Genomic DNA, 24,900 nt, shown 5'->3' with positions numbered 1-24,900 from the left:
GTACATTTAGCACTTTTAAATTGTGTTCTCCCCTCAGATTATAACCCCCCTCCCTATCAAAGAACAATTCTTGAATGTTTCTTGGAAGTGCATGACTTTTTGCTTTATACATTAATTGTGCCGTTTTAAATTCCACAAGATAATTTAACTTCAATGTCTTTGACTCCAAAAACAATATGTTAGTGTGATCACGATAACCTGCAATGTGAACTATCCTTATGGCCCTTTTTTGGAGTATAAAAAGTGGTTGTAGTGTAGACTTATAATTGTAAGTTGATTTAATAAAAAAAAAAGACTAATTTAATCAGATTAATCTTTAGAATAGAAGCTTCGAATGTTAAAAAATTACATTCGGTACAGCCCTAATATATAATATATTTTCCATATTAACACATTCTGTGCCACACAGTATGCCCATCTTATACCACTCTCTGCCAGTGCTGTAAGTCTATGGAGTCGCTCACCTTCTTTGCAGGACTATAACTTTTTAAATATTATAGCTATATCAACATTACTATGGCCCATTCAACATCGGGTATATATCGTTCCGGATGTGAGAACGTTATATTTTTCCATTCATACATTGTCGTGTTAGTACCGTCGTGAATATAAGTATGTTTTTGGAGTGTATAGCAGTAATTCCTAGAACGCGAGTTATAGGCCCGACGCATATTACACATAATCGATTGGCGTTTCGTTCCTATAAACGCTATATTAAAAAATTCAAATGCATATGCTCGGTATACATTATGCTCCATCATGTGTGAAGGAAAGGGGGGGGGGGTCGTTTATGATTCCTTGATTGTCAGTAACGGCTTTCCTTAGTAAGACATCATACATTGAGCAGATGGATTGCAATGAAATAAATGGTCAATCGAGCTGGAATTAACGTTAGATTCCTCTTACCTGTGGCCGATGCGTCTGGACAAAAAAAATCCAATTATTTGATGTCGATCTGCTATATCCATTTTCCTTTTGTATGACGCAATAAACGGCGAAAGCATATTGATTATTGCGTCTCGAAAGCGATCAAATGCACTCAAGTGTTTGTCGTGATCAACATAACAAGATATCTCTGCCGGAGGATTTTCCCCGATGCACAGAGCGCCACATCCGGTTTAGAGTGGAGTGCAACTCGCCCGAAATCCACCAGGCGGCGGTATTGAGGCGTTGAAATATCAGACAGGGTCCAGCTGGCTCCCGGAGCCTTCCTTGATGAATTATGAATGCCAATAGCGAATAAAGGAAATCAAATAACGATCATAAAAACGAGTAAACTCGTTGTTGGCGTTATTAGATTGGCGGGCAATAACGAGTAAACTCATTTTTGGCGCAGGATGTGTTAACAGAAAGGACAAACAAGACAAGAGCTTCATATCAAAGTTCAAAGTTGTATTTGTCACATGTTACAGTACACAATTTACAATGGCAATGAAATGTTTCTTCTGTGAGCCTCCCCATAGACGGTGCATGCATACATTTAATATATATATAAATAAATATATGTAGCCTATATATAATTTCTATTTTTCATCAACAAAAAACTAGATCATAAGCAAAACCACTTCCTCACTAATATTCCAACACATGTACATGGCAAAAATCTCCAGTCAATCTCCATCAGTCAGCGATGAAAATTCTTGCTGGAGCACTCATACAGTGTCACGATGACTATGCATGTGGCTCCTGGTACAACAGTGCCCCCAAAAGTCAGAAAATAAAACTACAGACATCACAAAACAAGCTAATCAGGGTAATACTAAGGCTACCCGCCCGAACCCACCTTGACCCATCACACTTTGAGAACATGAGATGGCTAAAGGTGGAAGACAGAGTCAACCAAATAGGGATGTGCCTATAGTTCACAGAATCGTGCACAGGGTAGTGCCAGTGTACTTCAACAACTACTTCAACCGAATCAGGGACACCCATGCATACCCAACTAGGCGTAGCTCAACTGACTTTGTGCCAGTCAGATTCAGGAGTTGTATGGGGAAGGAGTCATTTTTATATTCTGCAGCTGTCTTTTGGAACAGTCTGCCCAGTGACCTGAAAATCGTAATCAATGCTGTTCGATTCAAGTCCAGCCTAAAGACATGGCTCAAAAGGGACTATAATTAATTCAGACACTCAGCTAAAAGGCACCCTTACATGTTTTGATGCGTCTGTTATGTATATAAATGGTAAATGGTACTGTATATGTGATGTGTTGTGATGTCATGTCTGTATGATGCATGTCTAAGCATCTAATTCCCCCCTACAAGGACCACAATGGAAATAAGCTCTGAGCTTTCTTATGTACATCCTTGGCAGTATTTCCTGACTGTGCTTTCTGTCACATGTTATTTTATATATTGTCAAATAAAGTCATTAATTCTTTCATTAATTCTTTCATTCATTCATTCATTCATTCATTCATTCATTCATTCATTCATTCATTCATTCATTCATTCATTCATTCATTACTCTGCAAGGAAAAATATATATATTGTGGCAGACCGGCTGGTGTGGTAATAGACGGACGCTATGTGTCTGCCAAGGTACTGGGGCATATGCCCATATTAGGAGTTCCGGAGAGACTCCAGGCAGAGCAGAGCACATCAGCACAGATTAAGCGCACCTGTGACAGACGCGCCCGAGACAGGTGAGCGCAAATCACCACACAATCAAGCAGCATATAAAATGGAGACAGAGTGACAGAATAATTGGAGTAGCTGAGGGAAACCTGTATGGATCGAGAGAGGAAGTGAGTAAGAGAGAAGAGAAGAAGATGAGTTTCTTTAATATTTGTCATACAGAAGTACAGAATACTTTTATACAAAATGCTTCTTACTGTTACGCTCCAGAGACTGTGCAAGACAAGATAAGTATGAAATAAAATAACATAGTAAAATTAGAAGTAAAAAAATGAGGTCACAGTGTTCAGTTTAGACATATGTACAATGTTCGATGCAGAATAGACGTAGATACCATACAATATACAATACTGTGCAGTGTACTAATATACAATACTATATAGTGCAAGGCAGAAATGGGACGAGGTGCAATTTAGGTACAATTCACAGTAGGTGTACGAGTTGTAGTGCAAATCCTTTATCAATAAATATAAAGTGTAAAGTGTGTTTGTGTGAGAGGTTTGTGTGAGAGGAAGATTGTTGTCTGTGTGACCCCATGCTGTGTTTATCTGCTTTTGGAGGGAGGACCCTGCTGTGTGCTATAACCCCTGATCGTATGAGAACCCACATGTGTATCGACCCCTGCTTGTCTGACCCCTGCTTGTCTCTTCTGACGGATCATCCCCCGCCCGTACGAGAACCGCTCTCGGTGTACCGAACCGCGCTAATGGACCAAGACGTTTCTCTGGAATTATGGACTGGCTGACGATCACGCTAACTCCTCCTTTTCCCATAAACGGCATTAAAACTGCTGTTAAACTTGCTTCTACTTTGTGCCGTGTGTATTTTGTTAAATCCAATCTGGTGACAGCTCATAACACCCCCGAGTCTATCACAATATATATAATTATTATTTTATTTTAACTAAATCATAAGCAAAACCACTTTCTCTCTATGTTCCACTCCTGTGGATGGGACTCACCGAGCTTCTTCAGGTCTGTTTCCACAGCAGTGATTTTGCCTCCATAGTTCTGCATCCCCTCTGAGACATTGTCCATTCTCTGGACCACTGCGAACACATCAGAGAGAAAGAAAGTAAAGAGAGAGAGAGGGTGTCATTGTGCAGCAGATTACAGCAGAAACACCATTGTTCATTAAATGGAAGGATGGATGAAAGATTTAGTTGGTTACAAACCTATTTTTAAGAATAGGCTAAAAATCTTTGTTTGTTTCTGCTTTTAACTCCTGCTAAACCACTGCACTTTTTTTGCACTTTACTTTACCGCACTTTTCGTTTTGTTTGTTTTAATGCACTGAAAATCTATTCGCTTTTATAATGTACCCTTCTATGTTCCTTTTATATCTTTTTTTAATTCCAGAGAATCATTCTTTTTCCTACTGTGCCTTCTTTTTATCGTTTTTGTTGTTTGTGTTACTTGTATTCATGGTGATATTGTGAAGTTGGTAAGAGGAGGCCTTACACAACCCTCCACCACAGAGGCAAAGCTACCGTAAATACTCAAAGACACCCAGACACTAACACAGGAAATGCATTTCCTCTGGAATGTGGTGTGTTGTTCACCGCTGGGTTGTCCTGTGCTGTTTGTTGTGCATGAGCTGTTGCTCTGTGTGTGTGTGTCTGTCTGTGTGTGTGTGTCTGTCTGTCTGTCTGTCTGTCTGTCTGTCTGTCTGTCTGTCTGTCTGTCTGTCTGTCTGTCTGTCTGGGTGTCAGTTTCGCAGGTCGTAAGTAGACTTGAGTCTCCAATAATATACCGGTGTGCCATTTGGTGGATGCTTTCTATCCAAAGGTGAAGTAGGGGGTTATAATACTTGCATTGTATAACTAGTGTATTTTCATCCAAGCTGAAGAAAGATTTTGCTCATCATGTTTATATTTCTTCATAAATGCTCCTTACTTATATGACAAGGAAGCCCAATCTCTACGACCGAGCTCATGGCTGATTCTCAACACTAGAGGGCGCTAGTGTGTTCTCACCTCACCAGTCCATATAGGACAACCCTGGGTATATCATCTTTCAGCAGAGTATTTCACAACATCATGCCTTTCCTTGCTATTGGACGACGGCTCAGTCTGCACCTAGTCTTCATTGTCAGCAGAACTCGGCAGAACCCAGTTCAAACAAACCACGAGTGGTACAGTTTGTACAGCAGATACTTGCACAACAAACTCAAAGATCTGGAGAAGCAACATGCCTATTCTTTCTCTCTCTCTCTCTCCCTCCATCTGCTGCTAGGATCCTCGATGTTGTATTATTGTCTCTGTTGTTAGGGGGTGTCTCTCTTAGGGGGTGTCTCTATTAGGGGTGTCTCTGTTAGGGGGTGTCTAATAGTGGCAGGAAAACACGAGAACATCCAAGGACTTGACTATTATCATTCCAGACATGGCTAACATGGAACAATAACAGCCGGTTGGGACAAACAAAAACAGAGGGGTCCATTTCAAAGGGCTGTTGGTCAACAGTGGGGAGCTGTGTCTGCATGGGAGGTCATCTGGAGTCTATTCCCTCAGCCAGCCAACCCCCATATATCTCTCTCTCCCTCCCTCTCTTACCCAGTTGACGTAGCCACCCCCTGTCTCTGTCTCTTCATCTCTCTCTCCCTCTCTCTTCCCTGATTGATGTAGCCACGCTCTCTCTCTCCCCACTCTTTCTCTCTCTCTCCCCACTCTTTCTCTCTCTCTCTCTCTCTCTCTCTCTCTCTCCCTCTCTCTTCCCTGATTGATGTAGCCACGCTCTCTCTCTCCCCACTCTTTCTCTCTCTCCCCACTCTTTCTCTCTCTCTCTCTCTCTCTCTCTCTCTCTCTCTCTCTCTCTCTCTCTCTCTCTCTCTCTCTCTCTCTCTATATATATATATATTTTATATATGTTTCACCATGATGCTGTTGGGGACTTTGCACCATGGGGCATGTTTCATTTGCACCATGTGTCCGAATTCAAACTTCACACAAGACCAATTATCTGGGAAGCTTTTGGGGCCTGTCTCTGCAAATCTGTTGCTAATATTTGATTAAAGGGAGCAATTTTTCCCTTTGCTCCTCCATATTTCCTACATGATTCTCCTTCCATTTCTCACCAGCATCCACCCTGACCCCTCTCCCCATGGGAGCATGAGGCGTTATGGCGTGTACGTTGTATAAGGCTGATATTCCCAGCAGGGCTTATTGGCTGCAGATTGTGACCCTAGTTATGAGCCACATAAGACAGTTATCCAACCTATAGGGTCTGGCATGCTAATGCTAGTTAACACAACCTATAGGGTCTGGCATGCTAATGCTAGTTAACACAACCTATAGGGTCTGGCATGCTAATGCTAGTTAACACAACCTATAGGGTCTGGCATGCTAATGCTAGTTAACACAACCTATAGCAGTGCTTCTCAAACTTTTTCTGTCAGGCCCCCCTTTGGCGGACCAAAATATTTTGGGCCCCCCCCCCCCCCCCCCCCCCCCTCGCCCCAACAAAATAGTCATGAAATGGGCCATGTTTAAATTTATTGAAATAACACCAATATCGTGACCTTTCAAATTGGCCCTATATTTTGTTTTCAGAGCTGTCATGGATGAAAAGCCAGCTTCACACAGATACTGTATGTGGTGCTGAATGGCATCAACACCTTAACTGCTGCATCATGAGATACTTGGTGGGCCATGAGATGAGATACTTGGTACTCAGCACCACACTCTGAAACTAGGTGGTATCAGATGAGATTTCAAAGAGTTCTTCCAAGAGTTTGGATGGAGATGTGTCAGGAAGCTTTGTCTCAATGTTGTCTGTAAAGGTTTTTTCTATCCATAGTAACTTGGTGATCCTTTTCTGTGTTTTATTAAATAATGATTTTCAGATTTTGAGAAATGGTATTTTCATGGAGAACAGTGCAGCTGCAACAGATAGCACTTTAGTGATCATTTTCTGTAATCCGATTTTTTTTTTTTATAAATCTCATGCCTCTGCGCCCCTCCTGGGGGGCGCGCCCCCCACTTTGAGAAACACTGACCTATAGGGTCTGGCATGCTAATGCTAGTTAACACAACCTATAGGGTCTGGCATGCTAATGCTAGTTAACACAACCTATAGGGTCTGGCATGCTAATGCACCTGTTAAGGTTCAGTGGGTCTCATACAGTACGTTTTGCACTCGCACGCATGCCGCGGCACTTTGCGCCCATCTACCGGGTCAAAGCTGCATTTTTCGAGGATCATCTAACGCACCATTTGAAAGTTGAATTTGCTGCCTTTCGATCGCCACAGGCATGCTAACGCTAGTTAACACAACATAGGGTCTGGCATGCTAACGCTAGTTAACACAACCTATAGGGCCTGGCATGCTAACGCTAGTTAACACAACCTATATGGTCTGGCATGCTAACACTAGTTAACACAACCTATAGGGTCTGGCATGCTAATGCTAGTTAACACAACCTTATGGTCTGGCATGCTAATGCTGCCAACCCCCCCGCCTGTTACTGTTCCGCAACTGTAAGTTACTTCCGGGGTAGGCCTGATTGGCCCCGACAGGCACGTGACAGGCACGGCCACGCCCCGCGGCAGCCTCAGGACGCGCAACTTTCTCTGCCGCGCGGCACGCTCCGCGGCAGCATTATGTAGCAGTAATACGCCCTTTTTCACTATCCAGAAATAGCTCAATTGGCAACGCTGCATTGGTGTGGATCCTACCGTCCGTTGCTGGCAAGTTCGATTCCCTTCAATTATTATTTTTTTTTTTTAACGTGCATTCGTTCGCCGTTAAGTTTAGGCATGTTAACTTTAAGCATTGTTTCGGAGTTGGTTAAGGTTAGGCATTGTTTCGGAGTTGGTTATGGTTAGAAAGGTTAAGTTTAGGCGCTGTTAAGGAGATGGTTAAGGTTAGAGTTTGTCTTAGAGAATGGCAATATTCTTTCGGAGTTGGTTATGCCTTATGGTTAAGGTTAGGCATGGTTAAGGTTAAGGTTAGGCATAGTTTCGGAGTTGCTTAAGGTTAAAGGGTTAAGTTTAGGCGCTGTTAAGGAGCTGGTTAAGGTTAGAGTTTGTCTTAGAGAATGGCAATATTCTTTCGGAGTTGGTTATGCCTTATGGTTAAGGTTAGGCATGGTTAAGGTTAAGGTTAAGGTTAGGCATAGTTTCGGAGATGCTTAAGGTTAAAGGGTTAAGTTTAGGCGCTGTTAAGGAGCTGGTTAAGGTTAGAGTTTGTCTTAGAGAATGGCAATAGACAGCCTATTTCCGCATTGCAGCGCGAGGCAATAGACAGCCTATTTCCGCGCGACAGCTCAGCAGCCTCGTTGCGCGTCCTGAGGCTGCCGCGGGGCGTGGCCGCGCCTGTCACGTGCCTGTCGGGGCCAATCAGGCCTACCCCGGAAGTAACTTACAGTTGCGGAACAGTAACAGGCAACCCCGCCCCCCCCCCCCATCTACCCTCCAATGTACAGTTTCTACGTCAAATGTATATACTCGCTTTTCTGGACTCTTTTGGTATCACAAACAGTACTGTATTTGCAAATCTGATATGTCATAAATGTATAGATGTAGCAGTACTGTCTATCTGTATGTCGTGTATGTCATATATGTTATGATGAATTGAAAATGGGGGACCCTGATGTAAACAAGATGAAAGACTCTCTGGTCTGCATCCCCTTAACAATTTACATTTACATTTAGTCATTTAGCTGACGCTTTTATCCAAAGCGACTTACAAGTTGTATGTATTGAGCTGTACTGTACTGTACCCATTCTGCAATCTGTTAATAAAGTTTTCAATCAATCAATCAATCAATCAAACCTGTTCCACCCGTGGAATATTTTCGCCTAAAATATATACCTAGGTAAATGGAATATTGCTCCACTTCTACAAGGTCCATTTGCATATTCTTGGTATCTAGGGACATCTATGGACCTCAGGGAATGTATTCACAGTGTAAGAAATATTGTGTCTATTACTAGGCTTGCTTAAATTGTGATGAAACAAAGGAGAATATGAATTATGATTTTTCTTTGCATCTTTGACAGTGAATAACACCATGATAATAATGACCAAACTTAAAAAACTGCCACTGATCTCATTCAGTACCCTCTTGAGATCATGTGTAAAAAGAAATCTAAGGAAATTAACACTTTAACCACCGAAAACGCCGGAACTCGTCATTCCTAGCCATGCTCATTCTGCCGAAGACGCCGTAACTCGTCTTTGATGTCAATATTTCAAAAATCTGTCATCAAAATCATATTTCCTTTCCGGAGCCCTGAGACACACTGCTGATCTCCTCTCAACTCTCTAGCGGTTCAAGATCGCCAACCGGATATTAACCTTTGAACCGGTAGTGCTCATCCATATGTGGTCCGGCCACTCGCTATCGTTAGAGAGACTCCGTCTTTTTTCAAGCAAAATTCTTGCTGTAGATATTTCTTGATAAATCACATCGAGATATGTAAGAATCCAGACCTTCCGGCACATTTTTTCCGGTTGAAACCATCGTGATGCTATCAGCTTTTTAGCCACTGTGATACCAGATAAAACCAATCTCTTTCGCTGTGGATGTTCTGCATACTCAAAAACATCATTCAGCAGTAATACAGAGGGGTGTACAGGTATATTCAGAATTAAGAGATTTGATAATTGCTGGGTCACTTCTTTCCAGAATATCTTAACTGGTGGGCACTGGGCAGTCCCAGTACATGTGCATAAATGTCCCCTCGTCCCCATTTGTACATAAGGAGCATTTGGAGTCTTGTTTAAGACCCATTCTGTTCAGTCTTATAGGAGTCAAGTATGTCCTATGGATATAGTTAAGATTGATTTGTTGATGGTCCGGGTTCCTTGATGCAAGTCGAACATTTGCCCAGGCTTCTTGCCACTCAAAGTCTATTTCGAGGTATGGTATATCCCTCCTCCAAATAGAGTCTAGGTGGAGGGTTTCATACGAGGCCGTTAGTAATTGATGATAAAAATCTGATACAAAACCTCTCGATGTCTCTCTTTCATAGAAAAATGTGTGGTATCTGTGGTGTGCAATTGGTATCGTTAATGGAACACCGTGAGCCTTCAAACATGCCAATAACTGCGCGTAAAAATAATATGTGGACTTGGTGAGATTACATTTTTTGCGTATTTCATCGAAACTACAAAAACCCTGTTTGTTGAAAACGTCTCCTAATGAGTGTATGCCTTGCTTTTCCCATCTAGGGAATCTTATAGGTTGTTTTCCAATCAAGAGTGCATTGTTATTGAATAAGGGAGTATGATTATGCCATTTATGTGGGATAGAATCTTTTTTTTTTGTTTCACGCCATATCCGGATCGCATGAGTGATTATGGGGCCAAATTTCCGTTCGCATTGCTTAATTGATAATTTGGTGTATACTATGTCCTTCAGCCTATATGGAGCTACTATATTTTCTTCTAAATTTCTCCAGGATACTGATGCTTGGGGATCAAACCATGTTGTTAGTGGTCTTAAAGTGTACGCCTTAAAATAGTGGTAGAAATCTGGAAATGCCATACCACCGTCTGCTTTGTTTCTCTGTGCAGTGGATCTTTTTATACGTGGTGGTTTGTAATTCCAAATAAATTTGTATGTGGAGGAGTGTAATTCTTTCCAGTAACCCTTTGGAGGGGGTAACGGTAGCATTGAGCTGAAGAAGTTGATTCTAGGTAGGACGTCCATCTTAACTATTGATATCCGTGCCTGTACTGAGTTTTTAAGTTTTGACCACCTGACAAGGTCGTATTTGATTTTGTTTTGGATTTTTATGTAATTGTGCTTCACCGTTTGGCTTATGGTAGGAAATATTTCAACTCCCAAACATCTAAAGTGTTTTACCATCGGTATCTTTTCTGGGAGGGTTATATTTCTTTTTGCAGGGGCGTTAAGTGGGAGGAAGGCCGACTTCGGCCAATTTATCCTAAATCCCGATAAATCTCCAAAGTCCTCAATCAACTTGAGAAGATGAGGCAATGCGGTGTTGGGGTTTTGCATGAACAGTATTACGTCGTCCGCATATAAACTAATTTTGTGTTGTGTGCCCTTGATTACGATTGGTTCTATGGATTGGGATTGTCTTATATATTGTGCTAAAGGCTCTAATGATAGATCGAATTGTCCGGGACTAAGAGGGCAACCCTGTCTGGAAGAACGTGATACCGGAAAGATTTCGGAGGTGATTGTGCCTGTTGTAATCATGGCCGATGGGTCTTTGTATAATACTTTAAAGGGGAACTATCTTATAAATGGCCTTTTTGAGTGTTTAGCATTGTTTCCTAGCTATGTGAACTTATATTAATATGATCTATGTCTCAAAATTCTCATATTGGCGCATTCTTCCAATTCTCCTCTCACAATATTCACCCTCACTGAACTGAGTCATTTGAAAATGTGCCTATATGTGATGTCATATAGTCACTGCTGCATGTTAATGTTCAGGCGAAGACGACGCTCCGCAGTGGTTTAGGTGCCGCCCTGCAGCCCAGGCTCAAAACAGCTCAAGATCTTGAGGTAGAAAAATGCTGTTTTTGAGGACTTGATTAGAAATACAAAACAATGAATAAAAAAAATATATATATTACAGAGGTGTTCCATAGACTCAGGAATTGTGTAAAAGTGCCCAAATAGTGAAAGAAATAGTAAAATAGTTCCCCTTTAATCATATCAATGAATCCTTTTCCTAACCCCATCCTTTCTAATACTGCCCATAGATACGACCATTCCAACCTGTCAAAAGCTTTCATTGCATCCAGGGACAGCATCGCCTTAGGTGTGTTGTCTTCCTTGTTAGCATCTAGTACGTGTAGTAATCGTCTTATGTTATCAGTGATCAAGCGGCCTCTTATGAAGCCAGTTTGGTCCGGATGAATTAAAGACGTCATATGCTTTTGTAGTCTGATGGCTAATACCTTAGAGTACAGTTTGATATCGGTTCCGAGGAGGCTTAAATGTCTGTAACTACCGCACTCGGTGGGGTCTTTGTCTTTTTTAAGGAGGACTGTTATGAGTGCAATATTGTCATTCTTATGGAAGTTCCCCTCCTTGACTGAGTATAAAATCATATTTAGTAATAAGGGACCAATTATGTCCCAACAGGAGAGGTACATTTCTGGTGGGATACCGTCTCTTCCAGGAGCCCTACCACTTTGCATTTCAGATATGGCCTCCCTAAGTTCATCTAGTGTGATCGGTGTTTCTAACTGTTTAGCGTCATCCTCTGAAAGTTTAGGAAGGTTAATTTGATTAAGATATGTGTCCATTTTGTTTTGATCGAAGGTCGTTTCTGATTTGTATAAGTTGGAGTAGAATTCTTTGAATGTCGTGTTTATTTCTTTGGGTTCTGTAACAAGTCCTTGTTGTGCTCTAATGGTAGTTATATCTGCAAATTTTGCGTTGACTCTTAATCGCATAGCTAATAGGTGACTTGGTTTGGAACCTTGGGAGTACTGCTGTTGTCTTGTGCTACGTATTTGCATTTCAGATTGTTGTCTGTATATGGCGTTAATCTCTTTTTTTAGTATATTGACTTGATTTTCCAGTCGAACCGAGTTGTTGTATTGTAAAGAATTAAATAACGTTGAGTAAAGCGTTTCCAGTTCAGCCAGTTTTGAGCATCGATTCTTGCGTATTTGGGAGGAAAAGCTATCAGTGAAATCCTTGATCATTCCCTTTGCCGACATCCATAATATTCTGGGATCCTGCACCGAGTTCGCATTCATCCGTAGGAATACCGTAAGAGCTTCTTTGATTTGTGTAATGAATTCCTTGTTATTAAGCAGCATCGTGTTAAATCGCCATCTTGGGGCTCGGGATGATAGTATACCAAATGTTCCTTTTAGGAGTAAATAACAGTGATCTGATAATGCATTGGGTATCATTTCCACATCGTAGTTATCAAATAGTCTCTGGGATGTAAAAACGTAATCTATTCTGGATAATGTGTTATGTCTCGCAGATCGACAAGAGTACTTCCGGGTCGTGGGGTTGAGTGATCGCCATAAGTCATTTACACCTGTAATCTTCGACCAATCCTTTAATGCATTAGATGAATTTTTTTGTTCACTGGAAAAGGAGGGGTTTGATTTGTCCATCCTTGGATTCCAAATGGCATTAAAATCCGCACCAATTATAAATGAGTATTCGGGAAGGTCTAACATTACTCTGGTATGTGTAGTGAAGAAACTAACTTCGTATACATTTGGGGCGTATACCGCTACCAACGCTATTTTCCTGTTCTTGTGTAAAATCTTAGCTATAGTTATCCGACCATCTGCATCAGACCATACTCCCTTCAATTCAATATTCAACTTCCGTCTAACGACTATGGCTACTCCCCGAGTTCTCGTTCCAGAGGAAGAGTGACTAATGTTATGATATGTGTTGTCCGCTAACGTATCTATGTCTTTCTCTAAAATGTGCGTTTCGCTTAGCAGAGCCACGTCCACCTGTTCTTTTTTCATCAGTGTTTGCACGCTTTTGCGTTTGTGTTGATTATTTATTCCACCAGTGTTCCAGATCATTATATTCAAACTAGCCATAATCTATACATGTTGTTGTGTAGTTGTTGGTAATGCTTCTGGAGTGCGAAGCTACAATAGATGTACATCCAATTATTAATAATAATAATAATAATACATCTATTTTATATAGCGCTTTTCCAGGTGCTCAAAGACGCTTGAGGTCCCGTTGAGAGCCGAGCTTAAAAACATACATATATACAAATAAAAATCCCCTATTCCCCCCTCCCACCGAGAATCGTACAGGACTGTGTTCCATGAACACAACCTTCGCGTATAACTCCCTCCCTTAAACCACCGGATATCCCAGAATGATCCAATTATCCTTAACATTCCTATGTATACCATAGGATCTAACATTCTAAATTCTACCATAAGTAGAATGTCAACTGTGGCTTGGCCACTCTCCCGTTAAATAAAAATTAAAATAAGATAAAACTAAAAATAAAGACAAAAAATAAGCTTCAATTATCATACCATAATCACTTACATTTTATAGGAACTTGTGTAATTTATAATAACCCAAGAATAATATAGAGGTATTGAACTGAAAAGAGAATCTCAATAAATCAGAGAAAAGAGAGAAAAGAAAAAGAGAACATTAACTTAGATCTTGAAAGAGCTTTGCTATGCTTAAACACCTAGAGTATAAATTGGAGAAGTACTGTAGTGGAAATATTTCCAATTAGTAAAAAGCAGTTTTTAAATACGTATAGGCAGCATTTCCCCTGGCCAGGGGTGGGCGATGATCCGTTATGAAGAATATTATTCCGAGATGGGCCCACCGGTCCTCAGCCAGCCGCTGCTGTGATGGTTCTGTGGTTCTGCAGCTAGATGCTATTGGTTATTCCCCCGAAGGTCTTCTGGCTGTATGTCTGGCCACATATTGCTGTTATTCCAGAATGTTCCATATATCAAAGAATGTTTTAAATGTTCTAGATTATTCCAATATGTCGTTTTTACAGTGTTAGAATGTTCCAGTATGTTCCGGAATGTTGTTTGAATTAATACTCTTAAAATAAGGACCACTTCAACGTCATGTTCATCTTCTCTGTATCGTTCCAATTTAAAATCCAATATGTCCTCAATAATAAAAGTCCAACAGGGAAAACATTCAATAACTCAGAGCTCGTAGGTCTCTCTGTCCCAAATCAGCGGTTCATTAAAGTTTATACAATATGGTGTCCATGCCTAACAGAGATTAAAAGGCCGTTTATACACTATCCTGCATTTTGTGCTGCCATATATTTGACTGCATCTTCAGGTGAGTTGAGGAAAACCCTTTCTCCTTGTTTATCGACGATGCAAAGTCTTGCAGGGTATATTAATTAAGCATTACATCACACGCAGGAGTGGTTTGTGACCAATAAACCATGCCTAGGGGTGGTTGTTAGGCCCGAGGCGCAGCCGAGGGTCGTTAGACCCCCCTAGGCATGGTTTATTGGTCACAAATCACGACTGCACGTGGTGTAAAGCTTTTATACAACTGCCAGATTCATCCAACCTTATTTCTATACAATAAACACACATTAATCGAAGATTTATTGAAAAAACCATCCGCCAGAAAAAGTAGTTCCCACAACTCCATGTGGAAGCAGCTTGAAGTGCATCCAACCAAACTAACACATCCAACTGTGTATTATTGGAATGATTGAGAGAAGTTGCCTCATGTGGAAGCAGCTTGAAGTGCATCCAACCAACTAACACATCCAACTGTGTATTATTGGAATGATTGATTGAAAATTTATTAAAACGTTTTCTTTGCCCTATAGGAAAAAAACGTTTTCTTCGCCCTATTTTTTTATTTATTTCTTTTAGCCTAAACTTAACCAGTTGGAAACCAGGGGTACAGTAATAAAATTAGCAATCAATCAATCAATCAATTCAATAGACCATGCTCACTTAAAACAGCGCTGCTTCTCTCTCAGTCTGACTCCCCCGCTGTTGCAGACAGGAGTGTGTGTGTGTGTGTGTGCGTGTGTGTGTGTGTGTGTGTCACAGTGTGTGTGTGCGTGTGTGTATGTGTGTGTGTGTGTGTGTGTGTGTGTGTGTGTGTGTGTATGTGTGTGTGTGTGTTTGTGGGTACGCCAGCGTCGGACAGTGTGAGAGAGAACGCTGCAAGAAAGTAGGAAGGAAGAAATTTAAATCAATCAATTAATCTATCAATCAATCCGCCAGCGTCGGACAGTGTGAGAGAGAACGCTGCAGTCGGAAAGTAGGAAGGAAGAAATTTAAATCAATCAATTAATCTATCAATCAATCCGCGATTTTTCTTTTGTTCTAGATTGAGTCAAGACCCATCAATTACATCATCCAACATTGTTTAAAATACTAACACGTTCCCCTTGACAGAATCGCTTTATATTTAGTCGTTATGACGCTATCAACATATCCATTTGTTAAAGATTATTGTCCGCCATCTTGTTTTTTCCGACGGAGTGATGTGATTCGGTGGTGGGCGGGTCCTGGGACCAGGAGCGTGGATTATGAAGGATACATACGTGTAAATGGACTGTTTCAGCCAATCAGAATAGAGAAATTTGCATGCCGTTGTATAATATGGGTTTGTATTTCTCCAGATAGAGTTGGGACATCACCGTCTTGTACTTGGCCCTGCAAGATCACCACATCCCGACAATAATCTTCAAAGAAGTGTATTGATATATCCTTGTGTTTCAGATTGCCTTTCATCCTGCGAGTCTCACGAATGATCATTTCTTTTATTCTGACTTGACGCAGGACAACCATTATCACTCTGGGTCTGACGTTATTGTCGTTGGATCGGGTCCCCAATCTGTAACACTGCTCCACCTCAGGTACCGTAGGAAGGATAGTTGGTCCCAGGATTTTCTGTAATTCTGTCGCAAACGCTTCAGGATGTGTGCAGCTCACCGACTCGTCCAGTCCGACTATACGAGTATTCAACTTGCGACTTTGATATTCCATCTCGAATATTTTAGCTTTTTGTCCTTCATTGATTCGCTTAAGCTCAGCCGTTATATCGTTGAGCTCCGTATTGAGTTCTTTGTAGTTTCCCTTCATCTCAGCCGTTAGTTTATCGTTGATGTCAGCTACGTCTTTGTAGATCCGACTGAAATTCTGTTGGTGTTCCTCCAAACCAGTTTCCAGTGCTACGGTGCGCTTAATATGTGCGTCGGCATCCACCCTTAGCGCTTCTATTTTGCATTCGATAGATTCTTTGATAGCATCTACTTTTTCGGTTATTGTCTTCTCCATTTTTTTCATTTCCCGGATGATATATTCCGTATCTGCGGAGGTGTTTATAGGGGTTGAGGGGGATGCCAACTCGTCCATATCCTCTGCTATTTTTCGCACGTATCCCGCGGCCATAGGCGGGTCCTCTGCACTTGGTTTTGCAATCGTTTTATCTTTCCTTTGGCGGCACGGTGGTGTAGTGGTTAACACTGTCGCCTCACAGCAAGAAGGTCCAGGGTTCGATTCCCACTTGGGGACCAGGTTTCCATGATGCCAGGTACCCAGGTGGGGTATCTCCCAGGCCTTTCTGTGTGGAGTTTGCATGTTCTCCCCGTGCTTGCAAGGGTTTCCCCCCCAATAAGATAAACCCAATGGAAAAACATGCACAACAACAGATCGCTAACGCTGTGGCGTCCTTGATGAAGACGGACAGGAGCACTTGGATTGGTCCCCTGGCGCGGCTCACGTTGACGCCTGTCTGCTCCCGGCTGCCCTTGGGGGGGAAGGACAACGGGATGGGTTAATCGCAGAGACGAATCGCATCGGCGATTCTAAAGAGACAATGCATGCGTGTGTGTTCCGGTGTGTGTGCTAAAAACTAACCGCTGTGTGTACCGCTAAAAAATATTGAGTGTCGTTGCATGCCGAATAAAGCAACAGGTCCTGCATTATTATTATTTATTTCCTTGTTAATGGCATCTCGAATCTTTCAGTCAATATAGTTAGTTGATAATCTCAGTTGATATATGCGTCAAGTTTTACACGCATTGGTGGTATATAAATATGTTTTTAAAACGAAACGGAAAAAAACGGGTGAGCAGCTGTGTCACATGCGACTTACTCCATTCTATAGCTAAACCGGAAGCCTAGCTAAACCGGAAGCCTAAACCGAAGGTTCTGTAGATACAGTACTGAATTCTCCCATCCAGACCAATGCAATTTGAAATATTATTTTAGAATATAGAATATGATGCTTATAAATTACCTTATTATAGCCAATTCGCACATTTATATATATATATACATATATTATCTTTCAAATGCCCGAGTTCAATTTGGATTTAGTATCACCAGGCGTGCATAAGAACAGATAATGATATATACTGTAATTTACTGTATTTTTTTATTTTCATTACAGTGCAACCATTTTGAAACTAATTTCAGATCTAATTGTTGCTACATGCTAACAATAGGGAGGAGAAACTAACTGCGTTTCAATATTTGTCAAAAACGTTACCTTTTGTGGCTTATTATCCCGAATAATAACAGTTATTGACATAATTAATTCAGAACGCTGAACTTTGAACCCCCATAGAACTTGCCAGTAAGTGTAGTTCGGAATAATTCCAACGCTGATCCACAGCTATGCATGCCCTCGACAAAATGGCCGCAAAAAAACTACAATTCCCATGGTTCAAAATGTTCAGAATGGTCGCCGTCTTGGCAAATCGAGAAGGTAAAACTATCTAATGGCACTTTTAACCTATTGCTAAACTAACATATTGATGATAATATACATTCTACATGCTTTTATGACATGTTAGTGATGTTAATACTTGAATACGTTTGATTTAAAATCGCAAATTCTTTTTTGCAGAATGGGTACAATACAGTACGGCTCAATACACACAATTGTTAAGGGGATGCAGACCAGAGAAAGACTTTTGTCTTGTTTACATCAGGGTCCCCCGTTTTCAATGAATAATGAATTGTAAGTAAGGGTGCAACTTGCTCCGTGCAATCCATTCTTTGTGGATCTAGCCCATATGTGTTTCAACCTCATTTACATGTCAAGACTGAGACACGCTTTGACTAGCGCTGGAAGCCATGAGACAGTCTAGTATAGTCTACACCAGGGGTAGGCAACCCTAGGCACGCGTGCCTGCATAGGCACGCGGGGGCATTTGCATAGGCACAGGGGGCAGCAAAAATAAAATACAAATGAATTATAATTTTTTTCTTTTTTCTTTTTTGAAATATTATAGTGAAATATTTTGCACTGTTGTCGCATTTATCTTGTTGAAATCTCCCACAGGTTCTTTTTACTACCACATATTTAACTGAGACCCTTTATTTGTTTATTATTTCAATTTAGCTGGAAATACATTGCTACATCATTCAGTAACATTTGCAGAGCCTTATAACAAAAACATTATTACGGTCACCATTGTGACCAGTGGGATTAATCAACTAATTGTATTATTTATTTTTCTATTTCATTGAACATTGCACATGTTAAAACCAATTTTTTTTACTCAAAATGTGAGTATTAACAAGTCATCTTGTGTTCTTAAAACAATGACAATAAACATAGTTTTATTAGGTTGAAATAATGTGGTTGTGTACTTATTTTTCTGTTAACTTATTATGGATTGAAAACTGAAAACCTTAATGCACAGTAACTGAACTCAATATTTTTAAGTTCTGGTAACTTATTATTATATATTTTTTTACAGTGTAGTCTTGCGATCAATCAAAACTTATTTACACGATATACCTCACATTCACCCTCCATTCACATCCTGGTGTTCTCCATTAGGCCTGTAGGTGGAGCTATGACAACACACGTACAGTACACACACCAATGGTGTGTGATGTGTCCAAAAACGAATGGGCAAATGTGAGTGAAATGGTCGCACTGTATGCAGCTGTTTGTCTGCATTGCACCCCCCCCCCCCCAACTCAGATTTAGGTTGATACAACCATCATAATAATATTGTTAATAATAACAATAACAATAATGATGTAATAATGTAAAAATTATCATTAAAAAGACCTGATTATGAGAAAAAATTACGATGCATGGAATATTGTTGAGGCACACTAGTTACAACTATATTTCAAACAGGCACTCCATGTCAAAAAGGTTGCTGACCCCTGGTCTACACTGTTTTATAGCGGCGTAAAAACATTGTGATGCATAAATATTAATGTGGAAATTAATCTGCAAACGAAAACAGAATGTATGTTTATTCATGCTGGTATAATGGAATAAACAGAGAGAGAGAGAGAGAGAGAGAGAGAGAGAGAGAGAGAGAGAGAGAGAGAACGAGAGAGAGAGAGAGAGAGAGAGAGAGAGAGAGAGAGAGAGAGAGAGAGAGAGAGAGAGAGAGAGAGAGAGAGAGAGAGAGAGAGAGAGAGAGAGAGAGAGAGAGAGAGAGAGAACGAGAGAGAGAGAGAGAGAGAGAGAGAGAGAGAGAGAGAGAGAGAGAGAGAGTGAGAGGGAGAAATAGAGAAATAGAGAGAGATGTATGTTTATTCATGCTGGTATAATTAATTAATACACAAAATGCTACAAACTAAGAACTGGTCGAAGAGTTTAATTGCAAAGATTAGATTATTGCTGACTGAATTACTACATTACATTTGCATGCTTGTTGCACGTTTGAACCCTTTCACTGCCACACGGCAGCCGGTTAACCCTTTCACTGTGACAATACAGAAGGTTAGCCCTTTACTATCACACAACCGACGGCGATGCTCCATCATTAGCTGACAGACAGACAGACAGACAGACAGACAGACAGACAGACAGACACACACACACACACACACACACACAGACAGACAGACAGACAGACAGACAGACAGACAGACAGACAGACAGACAGACAGACAGACAGACAGACAGACAGACAGACAGACAGACAGACAGACAGACAGACAGACAGACAGACAGACAGACAGACAGACAGACAGACAGACAGACAGACAGACAGACAGACAGACAGACAGACAGACAGACAGACAGACAGACAGACAGACACACACACACACACAGTGGAACCGACTGTGTCTGCAATGGAATAGAACCAAACCGTAAAAATATAAGAATTTATGATGCGGTGAATCGTTGCCTTTCAGAATCAAATTGCCAAAAACCATGTTATAGCCCATTTACGCCTAGTGTCTAGTTAATATGTTCCCCAATGCATCTCCAATGCACACAGTACCGTGTGTATCACATCTAATTCAATTATCTTTGAACGTTTAACCTGTACACACATGTACGGTGTCAAACCTATAGCTTGAGATCAATTTGGATATGACAACAAGGTTTGTGAGACAACATGTCTTTATGGGCTTTAAATCCTGGCAGAGAGACTTCCGTTGAAAAGTTGTATCTCAAAGCAACAAGTCCAATAAGATGCTTCTATGAGAAGCTCCACTCAGAACCACTTGGGAATAATGACATAATAATAATAATGACATAACAATGTAATAGAGAGACTCTGGATTTATTTACTATTACTTATTAGAAAAAATAATTAATTGAAGTGAATGGCTTATTCTTCCCGATATAGCTCTGTATGATAGCATGTCCATTAATTCAGTATATACTGTATATATATATATATATATTATATATATATATATATATATATATATATATATATATATATATATATATATATATATATATCTTTTTATATATATATATATATATATATATATATATATTATATATATATATATATATATATATATATATATATATATATATATATATATATATATATATATATATATATATATATTTATCCACATATGTCTGTGAATATACCTGCACATAGTCCTTTTACATGTCTGTAGATACTATATTTATATCTGTACATATCCCTTACCTACTTTTACTAGTTACACTGCTGGCCAGTATGACTTACCATAGTGTCTTTATAGCTGTATCACTGTACATATTAATACTACAACTCTGTACATACATCGGATTAGCACTATACTCAGTAGTACTATACCCAGTTTAATCACACTGTACATTGTATATTACTATTGTTCTTTATTGTTACATTTGCACTCTGGTTGGATGCCAAACCTCTTTTTGTTGTACTGTACTTGTGCTGTATGATGACAATACATCTGAATCTAATCTAATCTAAAAGTGAGAAAACTCCTGATGTCTCCAGCTACTGAGTGTGTGCTGCCTGCCACTGCAGACCCCACCAGCAGTACTGTGGAGGAGAAGAACCACCCAGAGGCCTAGCGGTGTTGTTCTCCTTTAACTGTAGTGTACAGCTGCCTATATTTATACCTACCTAGTACTGCTTCACTGTCTACAACTGTCCTACACTGTAATCATAGTAATCATAATAATCATATAACTACCCACCTCATACTAGTTTACCCATATACTCTGTATGATAGCATTTGCAATTATGCTGTATATTGGCCTACCATATATATTATTATATATATATATATATATATTATATATTATCATTGTATATATATATATATATATATATATATATATATATATATATATTATCACTGTATATAATTCATTCATTAATTCATTCACATACTATACAGTATACTACAACTCTGTACATACATCTGATTAGCACTATTACTCAGTAGTACTCATTTATATGTTGTATACCCAGTTTAATCACCTGTATACATTGTATACTAATGTTGCACTTTACTGTTCTATTTGCACTCTGGTTGGATGCCAAACCTATTTCCGTTGTACTGTACTTGTGCTGCATGATGACAATACATTTGAATCTAATCTAATCTAAAAGTAAGAAAACTAACTGTGATGGCTCCAGCTACACTGGTGCAGACCCCAACAGCAGTACTGTGACGGAGAGGAGCAACCTAGACACCTATAGGGTGTTGTTCTCCTTTAACTGTATGTAGTATAGTAACAAAGAACGCGATGCAGAACCCCGGCCTGTGCTGAATCCACCAGAACCCAAAGTGCTTTGGAAGCATTGCGGCCATTTGTGAGTCAACCTGTGGTTCATGGGACAACAAATTGCTACCCAGCCATAAAACCATGTGTGGTTGTTAAGCCAGGGTGGTCGTCTGGTCATCTGGGAGACATTAGATCTAAACCATCTGAATCACATGGGCTGCACGCTAAACCAAGGGCAACCACGTGTCTAACAATACCCCTCGGTCTGGCCCCAAGAACAATACCTCCGACACGGCACGCTCCCTGTTGGGAGATATAAACAGGCCTTTTCACACCCGATGACATATACATTCTAAATGGGGCTGGGTTTATTTCCTGTCTCAGTGTTTGCTGATAGCCAGAGTCATTTATTTACCTAACTCTGATAATAGATGGCTCTGCTAACGGCAATAGCTTGGAGGGAATAAACTGAGGCCCGAGCTGTCGCCTATAGCAACGCAATTCCACCAAAAAAGGTCTATAGGCAACTCTTCTACTTTTTCATTCGTGGCCGTGCACGGAAACTGCACAGCGTTAGTGTCTCCCCCGGCGTAATTTACAGTGATCTGTTTAGAGATGTTTCATCTGGAGCGGTTACACACGATACATTCCACGGTGACGGCCGTGGAGATAATATTTGGACGCGTTTCCTGTTTCGATTGGAACGTCACTGCTTCGTGTCAAACAACTGAGTGTTAAGACGGATCAGAACCAGGGAGATGTTGCACAACGGGGCCACGGTGGAGGAGACGTATGTTTTCCGCTTTCGAGGCGATGGTCCCTGTGATCTCTCTTAAACATATCAACCGGACGGAGAGTAAACACAATGGATTCCGTGGAGGGAGTCGCTGATCAAGTGGTAAATCTCAGAAATGCTGGAATTGTCCCGACTTGGCTGGGCAAATTTTCCATCCTGTTGCCAGCAATAAGACCATGAGACTAGCATCAAACCTCAAAGACGTGGGGAGGGACAGAGAGAGAGAGAGAGAGAGAGAGAGAGAGAGAGAGAGAGAGAGAGAGAGAGAGAGAGAGAGAGAGAGAGAGAGAGAGAGAGATACAACCATGAGACTAGCATCAAACCTCAAAGAAGTGGAGAGAGAGAGAGAAAGAGATACGACCATGAGACTAGCTTCAAACCTCAAAGACGTGGGGGGAGAGAGAGAGAGAGAGAGGAGAGAGAGAAAGATATACGACCATAAGACTAGCATCAAACCTCAAAGAAGTGGGGGGAGAGAGAGAGAGAGAGAGTGAGAGAGAGAGAGAGAGAGAGAGAGAGAGAGAGAGAGAGAGAGAGAGAGAGAGAGAGAGAGAGAGAGAGAGAGAGAGAGAGAGAGACAGAGACACACACACAGACAGAGACTACTACGTAAGTCAGGATTCCCTGAAAAAAATATTTCACTTTGGTGGAACATTTTCTACTTTTTAGCTCACATACAGCGACAGTCAGTAAGAGCACGTTTATCCAATCAGGTGCATTCCACATTGGGAAGTGGGAAGTAGGGGCATACAGGCAACATGCAACATGTAAACAACAACATACATTTTGGACCCGCCAACACTTTTTAAATGATAAACTCATAAATCAATCATTTCTTTGGGGATTGTTTTGGGATACAAAAAAAAAAGTCTACATACAAATTGTCAAATACCTTTCAATATTTGCAAAACAGTTCTACGTTTTGGATGCACCCTGATACAGGAGGAACAATCCATAGTAATTAGCCCATGTAAAGCCTCCTATCATACAAGGCTGAGGAGGGTGGGTTGGCTTCACAGAAAAAAAACAGCATTACAACAGCATTGTACTCAGACTCCATTCGGAAACTAAAATCTGTGTTTGAAACACAGCAAGTTGCAAAAGAACAACCAGTTAAAATGTTGCAGTCAAGACCCACTGGATGAAAGTCCTCACTGGTTAAATGTAAATAAACAGTGTTGTAACTGAGGGGTACAATTCCCTGACTGTATGGTTAGATATGATACTTACTACCACTACCTCTTGTACTTTAGACTCTGGCCACCCAGTACTAGGTATGAATATGTTGAACACTCCCACCTGATAAACGGATCCAACACAAATGTACCAAATCGAAAGTTTGAGTTTTAATACATAGCAAAAGGTATGTACAACGATCACTTAATTACATTTATGATTTGAAATAGTATGCACTTTTATGGCAAATGAGTATTCGTAGGTAGATCAATATCGAATGTCCAATCTCTGATTGCGCAGGAAGCAAATATACAACCTGGAATATTTAGGGAACAATAGCGATGATACTTGAATGATTATATAGCTGGATACACTAGGGGAAGGTTCCGACTGCTTGTAGGACAGCTGGAGGGGGGGGGGGGGGGGTTAGAGAGTCACTGGCTGGATCCCGTCCATCTTGGGAGAGTCCACAGTTGTGCGACACGGTGCCCAACGATCCTCGATCCACAGATGAATGCAGTTGGACCCTCTGTGGCCGGCGTCCTCCGGTCCACGACGGAGAGACGTGAGGCGACCTCACAGTGCAGAGCGCCGTCTCACCTGTCGTCCTCTCCGGGGGGGGTATTTCCAACACACCGCAGTGTTGGCCTTTATCCATAGAATAATCAAAGTACTCAAAGCATAATCCAAGCCGGGGAAGGCTAGCCGTCGTCGGTAGAATAATCCAATATACAGGTCCACTCGCTCTTTGGCCTGGAGCTCCTCGGGTGCAGCTTCACGTGGGGTCAACCACCCTGGATAAGCGTCCAGCTGATGCCCGAAACGATGGGGGTGCTGATTACTATAGAACTCTTACCGCACGAGGCACTATATATGAATAGACTATTATTAGCTTAATAGAATACGTCCAACTCGACGATATAGTGCCAA

At 40.9% G+C, this 24,900-nt stretch overlaps 1 protein-coding gene across 1 annotated transcript in view; it reads right to left on the bottom strand.

Moving 5' to 3' along the window:
* Positions 1–24,900, bottom strand: part of colec12 (collectin sub-family member 12) — an 81,615-nt gene that overhangs the window by 8,755 nt on the left and 47,960 nt on the right. The window contains exon 4 of the mRNA XM_084327002.1: positions 3,598–3,684. Within this exon, the coding sequence (XP_084183128.1) occupies positions 3,598–3,684 (87 nt within the window). The remainder of the gene's footprint in view (positions 1–3,597; positions 3,685–24,900) is intronic.

The sequence above is a fragment of the Notolepis coatsorum genome (genome assembly GCF_963971535.1).
Source record: "Notolepis coatsorum genome assembly, chromosome: 13".
Classification (NCBI taxonomy): Eukaryota; Metazoa; Chordata; class Actinopteri; order Aulopiformes; family Paralepididae; genus Notolepis; species Notolepis coatsorum.
This window is presented reverse-complemented; position numbering and strand designations above follow the sequence as displayed.